We start from the raw sequence: 17,092 nt of genomic DNA, 5'->3' as shown, positions 1-17,092 counted from the left end.
TCAAACATGAGTGGTGTACTATTTATCTCCTGTTGAGTCATACCTTACAGTAGGTTAAACAAAAACTGTTTGTTTAAAGGCGCAGTGCAGTCAAAAACGTGATTTTCCTGTGTTTTATATACAGTGCATTCGGAAAGTATTCAGACCCCTTCCCCCTTTTGTTACGTTACAAAAATATCCTCATCAATCTACACACAATACCCCATAATGACAAAGCGAAAACAGGTTTTTGGAAATGTTTGCAAATGTATAAAAAATGGAAAACATATACCATATTTACATAAGTATTCAGACCCTTTGCTATGAGACTCGAAATTGAGCTCAGGTTTCCATTGATCATCCTTGAGATGTTTCTACAACATGATTGTAGTTCACCTGTGGTCAATTAAATTGATTGGACATTTGGAAAGGCACACACCGGTCTATATAAGTCCCACAGTTGACAGTGCATGTCAGAGCAAAAACCAAGCCATGAGGTCAAAGGAATTCTCAGTAGAGCTCCGAGACAGGATTGTGTCGAGGCACAGATCTGGGGAAGGTTACCAAAAATTGTCTGCAGCATTGAAGGTCGCCAAGGACACAGTGGCCTCCATCATTCTTAAATGGAAGAAGTTTGGAACCACCAAGACTCTTTCTAGAGATGACCGCCCGGCCAAACTGAGCAATCGGGGTAGAACGGCCTTGGTCAGGGAGGTGACCAAGAACCCGATGGTCACTCTGACAGAGCTCCAGAGTTCCTCTGTGGAGATGGGAGAACCTTCCAGAAGGACAACCATCTCTGCAGCACTCCACCAATCAGGCCTTTATGGTAGAGAGGCCAGATGGAAGCCACTCCTCAGTAAAAGGCACATGACAGCCCGTTTGGAGTTTGCCAAAAGGCACCTAAAGGACTCTCAGATCATGTGAAACAAGATTCTCTGGTCTGATGAAACCAAGATTGAACTCTTTGGCCTGAATGCCAAGCGTCACATCTGGAGGAAACCTGCCACCATCCCTACGGTGAAGCATTGTTGTGGCAAAATCATGCTGTGGGGATCTTTTTCAGCGGCAGGGATTGGGAGACAAGTCAGGATCGAGGGAAAGATGAACAGAGCAAAGTACAGAAAGATCCTTGATGAAAACCTGCTCCAGAGCTCTCAGGACCTCAGATTGGGGCAAAGATTCACCTTCCAACAGGACAACGACCCTAAGCACACAGCCAAGACAACACAGGAGTGGCTTTGGGAAAAGTCTCTGAAAGGTCCAAACCTCTCTGACAATACACACGTTTTTGAGCCGTTTCCGCTCTACTTCCTGAACTCCTCCCGTCGATGCAATCCACTTCCGTTCTGCCGGGCTGGGTTTGTTTTGCTAGCTAGCTCCGTTGTGCCGACAAAGCACTGATATCGCAGTGACAAAGAGGATATAAAAATTACAATTACAACATGAAGAAAAGTGGTTCGGGAACGACGTGTGCGGTAGTTGGTTGCAAAAACTCGAGAAAGCACCTGAACGAGTGGTTAGATAGAGAGTGCTACGACCACAAACCAGCTACGAAGAGGCAATGTCCATGCGCTCCATTGTTTAAATTTTTTCGCAAGCCTGATACCGACTCGGAATCAAGGACCTGGCTGAAGGCATTGAATCTAAAGAAACCACCCCTCAATGTTTTTGTTTGTTCCTATCACTTTGTTGACCAAAAACCTACCAAGGATAATCCTTTCCCAGAGTTGTGGTTGGGATACAATCGCCCTCCCCAGCCAAAGAGGCGTCAACTCACCCAGCGGACCACTGCCTCCCCCCAGATAAAGAAACGCAGACTTGAATCTGAGGGTAAGTTCAGCAACTTTAGCTATGAAGCTGACAATACTGTTAATTATGAAGAAGTTGTCATACATTAACATTGCTACCGGTATTTTGCTAAGGCAGTTGATTGTTTTGGAGATGGGACAAACAATGCCCACGATAGCTACATCATTAATTGTGTGTGTGTGTGTGTGTATGTGTGTGTGTGTGCCTGCCTGCGTGTGCCTTAGTCTACATCATAAATACAATGCAAGGTGGCAGGCTGTTGTGATGATGATTGTGTGTGTGCGTGTGAGTGCAATGTTGTAGTACACATTTTTCCATTGTGATGTTTGTAGTGAGAGGACTCTATGCCTGCATTAATTTTGCTCCATCCATGTTTTCTCTTCCCCTTTTTAGATGCTCCAGAAACCTGTCAGCCTGTCTGTGAGGCCGAGCCTGCTACACCAAAATTTCGAGATGCCCAGACCCAATGGGAGGATCCGTCACATATTGATCACATTTACTGTTCAACAACACAGTCTGTTAAAGTAGACAAGGCCACACAGTGCGAGGCAGAAATGGGTCCTACTGTGACCAGCACCACTGATTGATGATGCTAGGTCCCGGCTGTATACAGGAGTGCTTATGGTTCAATTCTTCACCCTGGTGATGGTGTTGTTGCCTTTCAGTAAGCCATCAATTACCCTTCCTGTTGTTGACCAAATACTTATGACGTTGATGAAACTAAAACTAAACCTAATATTAGGAGATATTGCTCACCGCTTCAATGTGTCTACATCCATGGCAAGCATTGTGATTAGTCACTGGATTGACGTGATGGGTGAACAGTTCAAAGTCCTGATCCCCTGGCTTCCAAGAGAGACCATTCGTGCCACCATGCCCTTGTCGTTTCAGAGGAACTACCCTCGAGCCACCTGCATCATTGACTGTGCCGAAAGTGCCATGCAGAGAGCCACAAACCACGACTCAAGGAGTGACACTTTCAGCCAGTATAAATCACGCAACACTGTGAAATATCTCGTCGCTGTGGCCCCTAATGGGCTAATCATGTTTATATCTGATGCCTATGCTGGCAGAAGCAGCGATAAGTTTATCACCATGGACAGTGGGTTCCTAGACTATCTGAGGGCTGGTGATGAGGTCATGGCGGACCGTGGGTTCACCATTCGAGACTTGCTTGATGAGAGAAGGGTCAGTTTGAACATCCCTGCTTTCACCTACAGGCGCAATCAGTTGACCAATGAGGAGACGACACGCACCAGGCGAGTAGCCAATGTCCGCATACATGTGGAAAGAGCAATCCAGAGACTGAAGGTGTTTAAGATTTTATCCCAGAATGTTCCCATCAGCATGGCACTGAAACTGGACAACATCTTAACCATCTGTGCTGGCCTAGTTAACCTGAAGAGTCCACTGATCAGTGAGGTTTAGAATCTTGCCCTGTGTCCCTGTCTACCAACACCCAGCCATGTTGTTCATTAAATACAGATAAACACAACAAATACTGCGTGCATTGTATTTTTTAATATTATATATGAATATTTTCATAGTGATGTAATTGTGTGGGCTGCTTTTGTATTTTACTTTTTAATACATGTTAAGATTAAACACGCAATCTTTCTTGTTGAAGCCATTTGTTTAGTTTCCTCAAAACAATTAATTAATCCAGTGTTATGTATGTACAGTATGAGCTTACTATGAATTATGAACTGTGTTAAAATAAATTGTAGCACTCTAAGGATTGAAATTACATCAAACTTTATTTTCACTCAAACAGTAGGCACACTGATATATTGCACAGCATAAAGAGATCATGTAATAATAATAAGCCATTTAGCAGACGCTTTTATCCAAAGCGACTTACAGTCATGCGTGCATACATTTTTGTGTATGGGTGGTCCCGGGGATCGAACCCACTACCTTGGCGTTACAAGCGCCGTGCTCTACCAGTTGAGCTACAGAGGACCACTGAGCTACAGAGGACCACATCTGTTGGCTCCTGTGGGCATGACCTAAATAAGGCAGTTTATTTTGGTTTTAAAATGCTGAGATATTTACTGCAGAACTGTAACCTTCCCTCAACAAAATCATCAACAATTTTCGGGAGCATGTGGGCAAAGTAGAATGTGCGCAGCCTTATGATATGCCCCTGGACAAAGCCTTGGTCGTAGGGTACTTTGATTTCTAGGTGCTCAGTTTTGTTCCAGATCACCAACTTGGAGTGCTGAAGCCCTGTGCAGTGCATCCCAATTTGTACCTGCATGTAGTAGCCTTTTGGACCATTGCAGGCAATATGGTAATCTACCCTATCTCCGTTTGCCACAGTTGTGATTTCGCAGTTCTTTGTTGCCAAAAATTCTGCAAGTGACTTGTTTCCCATCACAGGTGATTTGATCTCCAACAGAATGTCGTTGTTTATCACTCCAGTAGAACCGTGTTCCCAAGCTAGCGTCGACATCGCTGTGTTTACACCAGCAGACGTTGTGCAAACAACTTCCGGCGGAAATGAAATGCATTTGTGTAGAGTTATGGCGCCACCCGGGATACAGCGCGTAAACTTGTGTATAGCAGCTAGTTTTCAGTTTTCCCCTCCCAACTCAAACCACTCCCAGACAGTCCTAGCAAAATTCTTGCTTGAGAAATTGCTCTTTGCTAAGAAGACTGTTATGGCAGACTGAAGACAACGGTGCAGAATGCCTCAAGATAAAAAAACGTAATATTCAATATCTGTAAGTTTAACTAAATATTAGCACTTCACTCCACATACTCGTGTGCAATAACCTTCAATCTGGATAACAACACAAAACAAATCATAAGCCTAGAGAAATGTATCGACCAAAATCACCAATACAATCAACACCCAAACATGTCGGAGAGTAAGCACAGAGAACCAATCCCCAAAATTGATGAATGATCAGTTCTCGAAGGAAATTGCAGAACGGCACAAAGTTCTGTACCCATTCTTCAAGGTGAATAGATTAAAAGGGAAACGTGTAGCTCTCGTATTCGATAAACCATATAAACTGTATATTGATAACCAACTGTTCCATGACACCAAGACTACACCATGGCTATTCGAAATATTTCAAAGTTCCCATAGAGGAGTCGAGTAATGGAACACCCAATACTAACCATGGTAGGGATTGTAATAAAAAAATGTAAAAAAAATTAAATACTACAATTGATAAAGAAATAAACTACAAATACACTATACCATTCAAGATAGGGAATGTTGTAAGATAATTAGTATTTGACTTTTAATTTATAGTTCTTATAAATAGATAAAAGACAGCCTTAGAAGAAAGGATCATTATTGAAATAATACATCTTCAAATATAAGGAACTGGAACACAAAAGTACTAAAAAGCCAGAAATTACAGTGCGTTCGGACCCTTGACTTTTTCCACATTTTGTTACGTTACAGCCTTATTATAAAATGGATTAAGTTGTTTTTTTTCCCTCATCAATCTACACACAATACCACATAATGACAAAGCAAAAATTGTTTTTTAGAATGTTCTGCAAATGTATATATATATACAGTGCCCTCCACTATTATTGGCACCCTTGTTTAAGATGTGGTCGAGGACTTCCAAAAATTCTCCTTTTTTTTAAAACAACATAGAACCCAAATGCAAAAAAAGAGAAAAATCCAACCTTTTATTTAAGTACATTACTTTGGTGGTAAAAAAAAAAAATCACACATGTAGAAAAAAAAAAACTTGAAATCATGTGTCCCACAATTATTGGCACCCCTAACAATTCCGCTGAAAATGTTAATTGGTTTTTTTAAAAATATATTTTTCTGTAGTTGCTAAAGTTGGTCAGGGTATCTAGGAACTTTTAATTAGTAATTCATGACCTCCTGTTTCCCCGGGGTATAAATATGACGTGACACAGAGGCCTAATTCTCTTACCCATTTGTCAACATGGCAAAGACAAGAGAACACACCATTCAAGTAAGGCAGATTTGTGTCGACCTTCATAAGTCAGGCAATGGCTACAAGAAAATAGCCACTCGCCTTAACTTGCCCGTATCTACAGTCAGAGGAATCATTAAGAAGTTTAAAACAACTGGAACAGTGACAAACAAGGCTGGAAGAGGTCCCAAGTTTATCTTGCCACAACGCACAGTGAGGAGGATGGTAAGAGAAGTAAAAAAAAGTCCTAAGCTCACTGTCACAGAATTGCATCAAAGAGTGGCATCTTGGGGTCACAAAGTCTCCAAAACAACCATCAGACGCTCTCTACATGCCAACAAGCTGTTTGGGAGGCATGCAAGGAAAAAGCCTTTTCTCACTAACACTCACAAACGTAAACGTCTGGAGTTTGCTAAGCGGCACTGGGACTTCAACTGGGATCGTGTGCTTTGGTCAGATGAGACTAAGATTGAGCTTTTTGGCAACAAACACTCTAAGTGGGTCTGGCGTAAAACAAAGTATGAGTATGCCGAAAAGCACCTCATGCCTACCGTGAAGTATGGTGGAGGATCTGTGATGCTGTGGGCCTGTTTCTCTTCCAAAGGCCCTGGGAACCTTGTTAGGGTGCATGGCATTATGAACGCTTTGAACTACCAGGACATTTTAAATAAAAACCTGATGGCCTCTGCCAGAAAGCTGAAGATGGGTCGTCATTGGGTCTTTCAGCAGGATAATGATCCAAAACATGTGGCAAAATCTACACAAAAATGGTTCAGCAGTCACAAACTCAAGGTCCTCCCATGGCCATCTCAGTCCCCAGACCTCAACCCAATCGAAAACCTGTGGGGCGAGCTAAAGAGGAGAGTGCATAAGAGAGGACCCAGGACACTGGATGATCTAGAAAGATTGTGCAAAGAAGAACGGTCAAAGATCCCTCTCTCTGTGTTCTCCAATCTTGTGAAATGTTATAGGAGGAGATTAAGTGCTGTCTTGTTGGCAAAAGGGGGTTGTACAAAGTATTAACATCAGGGGTGCCAATAATTGGGGGACACATGATTTCAAGTTTTTTTTTTTCTAATTGTGTGATTTTTTTTTTTTACACCAAAGTAATGTACTTAAATAAAAGGTTGGATTTTTCTCTTTTTTTGCATTTGGGTTCTATGTTGTTTAAGAATAATTTTTGGAAGTCCTCGACCACATCTTAAACAGGGGTGCCAATAATTGTGGAGGGCACTGTATATATATATATATATATATATATATATATATATATATATATATATATATATATATATATATATATATAAAGTGGGGGAAAAAAGTATTTAGTCAGCCACCAATTGTGCAAGTTCTCCCACTTAAAAAGATGAGAGAGGCCTGTCATTTTCATCATAGGTACACGTCAACTATGACAGACAAAATGAGGAAAGAAAATCCAGAAAATCACATTGTAGGATTTTTAATGAATTTATTTGCAAATTATGGTGGAAAATAAGTATTTGGTCAATAACAAAAGTTTCTCAATACTTTGTTATATACCATTTGTTGGCAATGACACAGGTCAAACGTTTTCTGTAAGTCTTCACAAGGTTTTCACACACTGTTGCTGGTATTTTGGCCCATTCCTCCATGCAGATCTCCTCTAGAGCAGTGATGTTTTGGGGCTGTCGCTGGGCAATACAGACTTTCAACTCCCTCCAAAGATTTTCTATGGGGTTGAGATCTGGAGACTGGCTAGGCCACTACAGGACCTTGAAATGCTTCTTACGAAGCCACTCCTTCGTTGCCCAGGCGGTGTGTTTGGGATCATTGTCATGCTGAAAGACCCAGCCACGTTTCATATTCAATGCCCTTGCTGATGGAAGGAGGTTTTCACTCAAAATCTCACGATACATGGCCCCATTCATTCTTTCCTTTACACGGATCAGTCGTCCTGGTCCCTTTGCAGAAAAACAGCCCCAAAGCATGATGTTTCCACCCCCATGCTTCACAGTAGGTATGGTGTTCTTTGGATGCAACTCAGCATTCTTTGTCCTCCAAACACGACGTGTTGAGTTTTTACCAAAAAGTTATATTTTGGTTTCATCTGACCATATGATATTCTCCCAATCCTCTTCTGGATCATCCAAATGCACTCTAGCAAACTTCAGACGGGCCTGGACATGTACTGGCTTAAGCAGGGGGACACGTCTGGCACTGCAGGATTTGAGTCCCTGGCGGCGTAGTGTGTTACTGATGGTAGGCTTTGTTACTTTGGTCCCAGCTCTCTGCAGGTCATTCACTAGGTCCCCCGTGTGGTTCTGGGATTTTTGCTCACCGTTCTTGTGATCATTTTGACCCCACGGGGTGAGATCTTGCGTGGAGCCCCAGATCGAGGGAGATTATCAGTGGTCTTGTATGTCTTCCATTTCCTAATAATTGCTCCCACAGTTTATTTCTTCAAACCAAGCTGCTTACCTATTGCAGATTCAGTCTTCCCAGCCTGGTGCAGGTCTACAATTTTGTTTCTGGTGTCCTTTGACAGCTCTTTGGTCTTGGCCATAGTGGAGTTTGGAGTGTGACTGTTTGAGGTTGTGGACAGGTGTCTTTTATACTGATAACAAGTTCAAACAGGTGCCATTAATACAGGTAACGAGTGGAGGACAGAGGAGCCTCTTAAAGAAGAAGTTACAGGTCTGTGAGAGCCAGAAATCTTGCTTGTTTGTAGGTGACCAAATACTTATTTTCCACCATAATTTGCAAATAAATTCATTAAAAATCCTACAATGTGATTTTCTGGATTTTTTTTCTCAATTTGTCTGTCATAGTTGACGTGTACCTATGATGAAAATTACAGGCCTCTCTCATCTTTTTAAGTGGGAGAACTTGCACAATTGGTGGCTGACTAAATACTTTTTTCCCCCACTGTATGTTAATTCAAACCTCGTGGGGAGATATTGTCTCTCCCTCTGCATTGGTAAAAGGAATAAAATAGGCTTTTAATATTCAAATGTCACCTACAACTTCTCCTTAAAGGTCCAATGCAGCAGTTTGTATCTCAATATCAAATCATTCCTGGGTAACAATTAAGTACTTTACTGTGATTGTTTTCAATTAAAATGGTAAAAAATAAACAAATATCATTTATTTTATTTTATTTTTATTAGGGGGTAGATCAGCTTTAATATTTCAGATAGATTGTAGCTTCCATCAATGTAACTGTCTGCATCATTTCCAATCCCCCATATACAGTGGGGAGAACAAGTATTTGATACACTGCCGATTTTGCATGTTTTCCTACTTACAAAGCATGTAGAGGTCTGTCATTTTTATCATAGGTACACTTCAACTGTGAGAGACGGAATCTAAAACAAAAATCCAGAAAATCACATTGTATGATTTTTAAGTAATTAATTTGCATTTTATTGCATGACATAAGTATTTGATACATCAGAAAAGCAGAACTTAATATTTGGTACAGAAACCTTTGTTTGCAATTACAGAGATCATACGTTTCCTGTAGGTCTTGACCAGGTTTGCACACACTGCAGCAGGGATTTTGGCCCATTCCTCCATACAGACCTTCTCCAGATCCTTCAGGTTTCGGGGCTGTCGCTGGGCAATACGGACTTTCAGCTCCCTCCAAAGATTTTCTATTCGGTTCAGGTCTGGAGACTGGCTAGGCCACTCCAGGACCTTGAAATGCTTCTTACGGAGCCACTCCTTAGTCCAGAAAACCACATTGTATGATTTTTAAGTAATTAATTTGCATTTTATTGCATGACATAAGTATTTGATCACCTACCAACCAGTAAGAATTCCGGCGCTCACAGACCTGTTAGTTTTTCTTTAAGAAGCCCTCCTGTTCTCCACTCATTACCTGTATTAACTGCACCTATTTGAACTCGTTACCTGTATAAAAGACACCTGTCCACACACTCAATCAAACAGACTCCAACCTCTCCACAATGGCCAAGACCAGAAAGCTGTGTAAGGACATCAGGGATAAAATTGTAGACCTGCACAAGGCTGGGATGGGCTACAGGACAATAGGCAAGCAGCTTGGTGAGAAGGCAACAACTGTTGGCGCAATTATTAGAAAATGGATGAAGTTCAAGATGACGGTCAATCACCCTCGGTCTGGGGCTCCATGCAAGATCTCACCTTGTGGGGCATCAATTATCATGAGGAAGGTGAGGGATCAGCCCAGAACTACACGGCAGGACCTGGTCAATGACCTGAAGAGAGCTGGGACCACAGTCTCAAAGAAAACCATTAGTAACACACTACGCCGTCATGGATTAAAATCCTGCAGCGCATGCAAGGTCCCCCTGCTCAAGCCAGCGCATGTCCAGGCCCGTCTGAAGTTTGCCAATGACCATATGGATGATCCAGAGGAGGAATGGGAGAAGGTCATGTGGTCTGATGAGACAAAAATAGAGCTTTTTGGTCTAAACTCCACTCGCCGTGTTTGGAGGAAGAAGAAGGATGAGTACAACCCCAAGAACACCATCCCAACCGTGAAGCATGGAGGTGGAAAAATCATTCTTTGGGGATGCTTTTCTGCAAAGGGGACAGGACGACTGCACCGTATTGAGGGGAGGATGGAAGGGGCCATGTATCGCGAGATCTTGGCCAACAACCTCCTTCCCTCAGTAAGAGCATTGAAGATGGGTCGTGGCTGGGTCTTCCAGCATGACAACGACCCGAAACACACAGCCAGGGCAACTAAGGAGTGGCTCCGTAAGAAGCATCTCAAGGTCCTGGAGTGGCCTAGCCAGTCTCCAGACCTGAACCCAATAGAACATCTTTGGAGGGAGCTGAAAGTCTGTATTGCCCAGCGATAGCCCCGAAACCTGAAGGATCTGGAGAAGGTCTGTATGGAGGAGTGGGCCAAAATCCCTGCTGCAGTGTGTGCAAACCTGGTCAAGACCTACAGGAAACATATGATGTCTGTAATTGCAAACAAAGGTTTCTGTACCAAATATTAAGTTCTGCTTTTCTGATGTATCAAATACTTATGTCATGCAATAAAATGCAAATTAATTACTTAAAAATCATACAATGTGATTTTCTGGATTTTTGTTTTAGATTCCGTCTCTCACAGTTGAAGTGTACCTATGATAAAAATGACAGACCTCTACATGCTTTGTAAGTAGGAAAACCTGCAAAATCGGCAGTGTATCAAATACTTGTTCTCCCCACTGTATATGGGGGATTGGAAATGATGCAGACAGTTACATTGATGGAAGCTACAATCTATCTGAAATATTAAAGCTGATCTACCCCCTAATAAAAATAAAATAAATGATATTTGTTTATTTTTTACCATTTTAATTGAAAACAATCACAGTAAAGTACTTAATTGTTACCCAGGAATGATTTGATATTGAGATACAAACTGCTGCATTGGACCTTTAAGGAGAAGTTGTAGGTGACATTTGAATATTAAAAGCCTATTTTATTCCTTTTACCAATGCAGAGGGAGAGACAATATCTCCCCACGAGGTTTGAATTAACATATGTTTACATGCACTAAATGTCAACACGTCATATTAAACTATTAAATCACACACACTCAATACACATGGAGAGGATATTCAGGTTAACCTGAAAAACAAAAGAGAAGCGAACATATGTGCCTCGCATACTCCCTTAAAAAGAAATTTGCTTGAAAAAAGCGGCAATATTACTGTTTGTCCCTCTTGAGACGCTGTACAAAACAATCTACAGTAATACTTCCTCAAAATAGTCAGAATCAATCTAAGATAAATCAAGAAATCTGTCATTAATTTAGACATTTTTGCAGAGGTCTTAGGGGCACAATTTTACATCTAACTAAGATATTTGGTGCAGTATTTCTCAAGTGGAAAAATTTACATGAAAACGAGTCATCTGTTAATCACTTAATTGAAGAATCCTTACTGTTGAACAATCACAGACGAAGAGGCGTAGACTTCGGCTACCAAACTCTGGCTTGCCTCAAGAAGAAATGTGCGCTCGAACAGCAAAACATTTCTGTCATTTAGCAGACGCTCTTATCCAGAGTGACTTACAGTTAGTGAGTGCATACATTTTTATTTTTCATACTGGCCCTCCGTGGGAATCGAACCCACAACCCTGGCGTTGCAAACGCCATGCTCTACCAACTGAGCTACATCCCTGCCGGCCATTCCCTCCCCTACCCTGGGCCAATTGTGCGCCGCCCCATGGGTCTTCCGGTCGCGGCCGGCTACGACGGAGCCTGGATTCAAACCAGGATCTCTAATGGCACAGCTAGCACTGCGGTGCAGTGCCTTAGACCACTGCGCCACTCACTTTCGTCATAATATATGCACTAACTGTTTTGACTTGGAAGCATAAGGTAAGCTTAACAAAGCATCCAAATGTAGCTTGCTGGCACTGAGGGAAAATATACAGTAGGTCACGGCTGCACTAGGGCGAAACTGTCTAGTGATTGCAAGGGGTACTTTAAAAATAGAAGACTAATGGACAGTTTCCCTGTCTTTATGGGAGGTTTAGCTCTAGTTTGCAGTTGTCCACTAATAGCACATCCTGCTGGTTTATTTTGTGGTGGGTACGGGCTGATGATGTCATACTGTCTGTGGTGTAATTATTGTATGGGAGGCTTCAGTGAGACTGCAGCTAGTGCAGATGGAAGCAGCACCACGTTGAGAAGGGAAACTGTGTGGGTTGACACACTGTTGCTATTTCGATTCCCCCAGTACAGTTTCCATCCACTCCCTGAAAGAAAGAAAGTGCAGCGAGTGACAGTCTTGGTGTTGTGAAGTTTTGTTTTACCGTGTACTAGTGAGCACCATTGCATCAACTCAAAATGAGGAGAAGTGTTGCTTTTTATAGGACCCATGGGCAATCATTGGCCCAAAGCACTGACTTGCCATTTCTAGAGCCGTGGTGGGCCATCCAGGCTATACATGAAGTGTTGGAAAGGTCTGGGGATAGTCTGTTGGTTTAGTACAATAGGCACTGTTCATTTAACAAGATACCTCCACACATCACCTGGATTATAAACAGGGAACAAGCTCACCTTTCTCCCCTCATCTCTAATTCAGTTCATATTACTGAGCCGCAGCATAGGTAGAAGTGGCTGCCTCTGAAGTAGCATCTCTGCATGCTGTAGAGGGCTCTGGAGTAAAGCACTGGCAGACAGACTGAGGCTAATGCTGGGCTGGAGCAGCACTGAACTATCCCTGACTAGAATACTAATGGCCACAACAATACAGTAGTCCTCGCAGACAGACAGCCACAGAGAGTGGTGACTGCCCTCAGCTCCCTTCTCATGAAATATGATCTGCAAAACACCATGCCCAGTAGTGTGACAGCCCCGACAGAGCAGTGCTGTGACCACAGTGGCACCACTGTGTTATTAATACCACTCAATGTGACAGGCAGGAACTGAATACAGTTGGTGGCATTCATGTGGGCCGGTTGCTACGGGTTTGGTAGAGCATGGACAGGAAGTAGCCGTGACAGTCCTTCCACTTATAGAAAAGCAGTAAAAGTAGCAGTGTGGTGGCAGTCTGTGAATGCAGATATCCTCCTATATGACACTGTAGGTCACATGTGTATGTGAGCCTAACATAGAAATAGGATCTGTATGGAACCTAATAAGAGCGTATTCTGTTCAGGCAAGACAACCCAGGCTGTAGGCAAGATTTTAAATATCAAACACGCTGACATTTGGGCTAACATACAGACATGACTGGTATTGATACACATTGATATTTGTAAAGTACGTACAGAACTTAAATCTGTACCAAATTATGCAGTAACTAAGTTGTAATAATAGATTGATAACAATTAGTTTAGTAACTACTATAAAAAGACTCATTGGTCTTACATTAAGTATTTGTTTGATGTAACACAATGCTCTCTTTCATGACTTGAGCCCCTAGCGGTGTTGTGGTTTACCTGGGCCTGTCCCTATGGTTATATGACTACACCATAATAACAATCATGAAACATTTCTAGTAATCACCTCATTCCAATGGTGACTGCAATACCGTGAGCCCACCTTTCAAAAACAGAGTTGGAGAGAAAATAGGTGTTTTTTGCGATGTGATTTGCACTGCAGGTGTCGACTCAACAAGTAATGGATCTACTACATGTAACACCCTCTTGAAACATTGTCACCAAAATAAACTGAACAATGCAGAAATGTTTCTGAGAGAACTGACAGTTGACTAATTTACTAGAAATCATTAGAACAAGAGAGTATTTCCCCTTTCCCAGAATAAACTTGTCCATGAGATGTCTCTCCCATGCATGCCAAACTCCACTAAAACTATTTCCCCAAAATGATGTGATTCCCAATAATGATGGGTGTCATGTTGGTAAATTCATCAGTTATCAATCAGTTACATGCAAAAATGTAGGCCTTCACATTTTTTAAGTGTGAATGTTGATATGTTTCCATTAATTCATTGCAATTCTAAACCCAGTGATGCATGATTCGAAATAATCATGATCTGACCTAAATTTGGAGGGGTAAAGTTGAGGCATCAAATCACAGGGTGCACATACTTTATGGAAATGATACTGGATTCTTAGAAATAATGTACCAAATGAGTGCATAAACTATACAAACGCCTGCATATATTTTTTATTGGTATTTTTTTAGGTTCACATAAACAAACCACATTTTTCTCCTTTAAAAAAGAACATATTTGTATACACATAATGCATTTACTATGTACATCTTAATACATTAGGGTAATTTTCTTTTGCACAGCAAAGATATGACATTATGTTTATGAGACCGTGTAGGCCTACGAGAAAACGATATTATACACATAGCCTAATAAACTTAATACTCGACTGAATTTCACAACTGTTTTTAATTGTAGAAAAGTGTTCTGAAAGGAGAGTGAGGGACTTCTAATTTAACCCATAGAACCAAAAAGTAAACGTGCTTTTAAAATGTAAAGTTACATATTTCTGGACAATGTTGTTCAAGACAAATGGCATTTCCACGAGGGAAATAGGTTGGGTAAACAAGCTCTAATACAAACCCTCTTATTGACGAGTGGGAATCACTGTCCTGGTGCGCACTGCGAGTTTGGGGTTCAGTCTCAGCATGCAGTCCTCCCCTTTTAGGCTATCCATGTTTCCCAGAATATCATTCAATAACAGGTGTTTTTTGTGCAGATTTTGTCCACAATCATTGTACCAACCCTCTTATATCCTTTCACGTCAGCGAAGAGGCACAATACTACAGGCATTGCCTACACTCTCCTTTAAAAGGACAGCGTAAAATAAACAGAAAAGGAAATTATTCTTAGTGGAGTCAAATTTGGCTCCAGGAAAATGCAGACTTATTCATGTTATTTCCTGCATCTTCCCCCCCTCGAATCCGTTTGAGACCGAAATTGGCTCCTGGTTGCTTTCTATTGACGATTCGCTGCCTGTGCTCTCACCAGAGAGGAGTCGGGTAACCCTAAAGTCCGCTTTTAGTGTTTGTACGTCGTTTCCTATGCTCATCTCTCCAAGGTCACTGATAATCTGGGACAGTTCCTGTTTACCATTGCCCACACAATCGTCATTCGTGTCTAGAATGTCCTCACACTCAAAGAGCATCGCTTTCTCCTCCTCCTCCTCCCCGATCAAGTCCTCTGTGATAGAGCCCAATTTGGGCGCGCTCCTGCTGCGCTCCACCGGGGGTTTGTAATAACACTGTCCGTTTAGAAGCTTCCTGAGGGGCACAAGGGGTATGGTTTGTTCCCCTATCAGCTGCTGTTGCTGGTGCCTTGCATCGTCCCTCCTTTTAAGTCTTTTAAATTCAGCAAGTGCTGTTGCCGAGGTCTGGTACAAAAGCAGTGCCATGGCCTTTGCCTTCTCCGGCTTGGACACCAGCACGGCATGGCACCGCAGCATCACAGCCTTGTGCTTCATCTCATGTCTATATATCCAAGCGAAAATTTTGGGTAACCTTGGGTCGGCAACGCAATAGGTTATCCGGTGCAATAAATACAAATGTCCCGGTCTTCTCGCCTTGTCATCCACATGCACCATCCGGATGCCCTGCGAGCTGATGGTCAGTTTCATCTTCGTGCCATTTTTGCCCATTTCGCTCTTGCCCCAAATCTTGCTCACAGCCACGTCCGTACAGCCTTCTCCTTTCGACTGGATGGTGGTGGCATTACCCAGGTAGAGGACCGTGTATGTGGGGTCTTCGCTGGTAATTTTCACCTTTTTCCTTTTTGACTTGAACATGCTTCCAACCCTGTTCAAAGCACTCTCCGGACAAGACTTGGCAAAGGAGGTCAGCGCAGAGTAGTTCAAACTCACGGCATAACCCTTCTGCTTCGACTGTTTATCTTCATCTATCAGATCGAACTTATTCTTCTTCCAAGGTAGCATTATATGGTCGTGTCACGTCCACAGCAATACAATCTACAACTACAGCGAACGTTTTACTGCAACTAAATCTGATATTTTTACTGACCCTTTTCATTTAAAAGCAACTCCAATACAACAAACGGTCAAGTTATCCTGTACTTCATTTGCTCATCCTCTGAAGACTTCTCCATAACCACACAACTGCGCTATCCCATTCTGTTGTTGCTGACTGCTAGACTGTGAAGTTGGTTCTGCTGAGAGTGGGATTGTCTACAGTGCATATATACTGGGTTGAACCATTTCAGTGTCTCTGCAAGGGAACATAGAGGGAGAGACCAAAGTGAAACAACTCTCCCTTGAGGATGCAATTGGCACTCAGCACTTACCGAGGTTTATTTATGAACTGAAATAATAAGAATTTGGGAAATATAGGGTAATTTACAAAACTGATACAACAGTTTATATACATCCGACCTGTACATTTCAACAATAATTCCGTTGTACCTACGCTCACTCAGAACACAACGGATAAAACTTATCTGTATCTAGAAACAGAAACCTAAATGCAAGAGATACAAATATAACCTATAAATAGCCTACCTATAGTTTCATTATATCAAGCGAATAATACAAAGTAACGCTGGTTTGCTGTCAATTATTCAATGCATGGCAATGCACCAAAATAATTAAATAATTATTGTGGAACTCATCCTTTGTTTTATGCTGCCATCTGTTGGCAATGCAACAGAGTTTCCCCCGTACTGATAACGTGCGTCCAAGCCTCTTTCATTAGTCTGTAACAAGCTTAAAATAAAATAACGTTTAAGAATAAGACTGTTATAAGTAGGCTATACGTATAATTAGGCTAAAGTAGAATAGTCTCTTCATGAAACACCCCCAAACAAAATAGTGTGGAATTTCTGAAAATTATCCCCCCAAAAAGGAAAAAAATAACTCTGTATAAATGTACAAAACAAAGGCCTACAGTTATGAAAAAATATAGTTTACAAATCTATCTTAACTTGTTTCTTGTGTTGCGCATGCAT

The 17,092-nt window shown here is 41.9% G+C and overlaps 1 protein-coding gene across 1 annotated transcript; it reads right to left on the bottom strand.

Moving 5' to 3' along the window:
* Positions 1–14,300: 14,300 nt before the first annotated feature.
* Positions 14,301–16,296, bottom strand: LOC311131637 (protein FAM43A-like). Its single transcript, XM_084164725.1, has one exon. It carries the CDS (start codon positions 16,065–16,067, stop codon positions 15,027–15,029), a length of 1,041 nt encoding a protein of 346 aa, XP_084020851.1. The 5' UTR covers positions 16,068–16,296; the 3' UTR covers positions 14,301–15,026.
* Positions 16,297–17,092: the final 796 nt, after the last annotated feature.

Source organism: Coregonus lavaretus (genome assembly GCF_964263955.1).
Source record: "Coregonus lavaretus genome assembly, chromosome: 6".
NCBI lineage: Eukaryota > Metazoa > Chordata > Actinopteri > Salmoniformes > Salmonidae > Coregonus > Coregonus lavaretus.
This window is presented reverse-complemented; position numbering and strand designations above follow the sequence as displayed.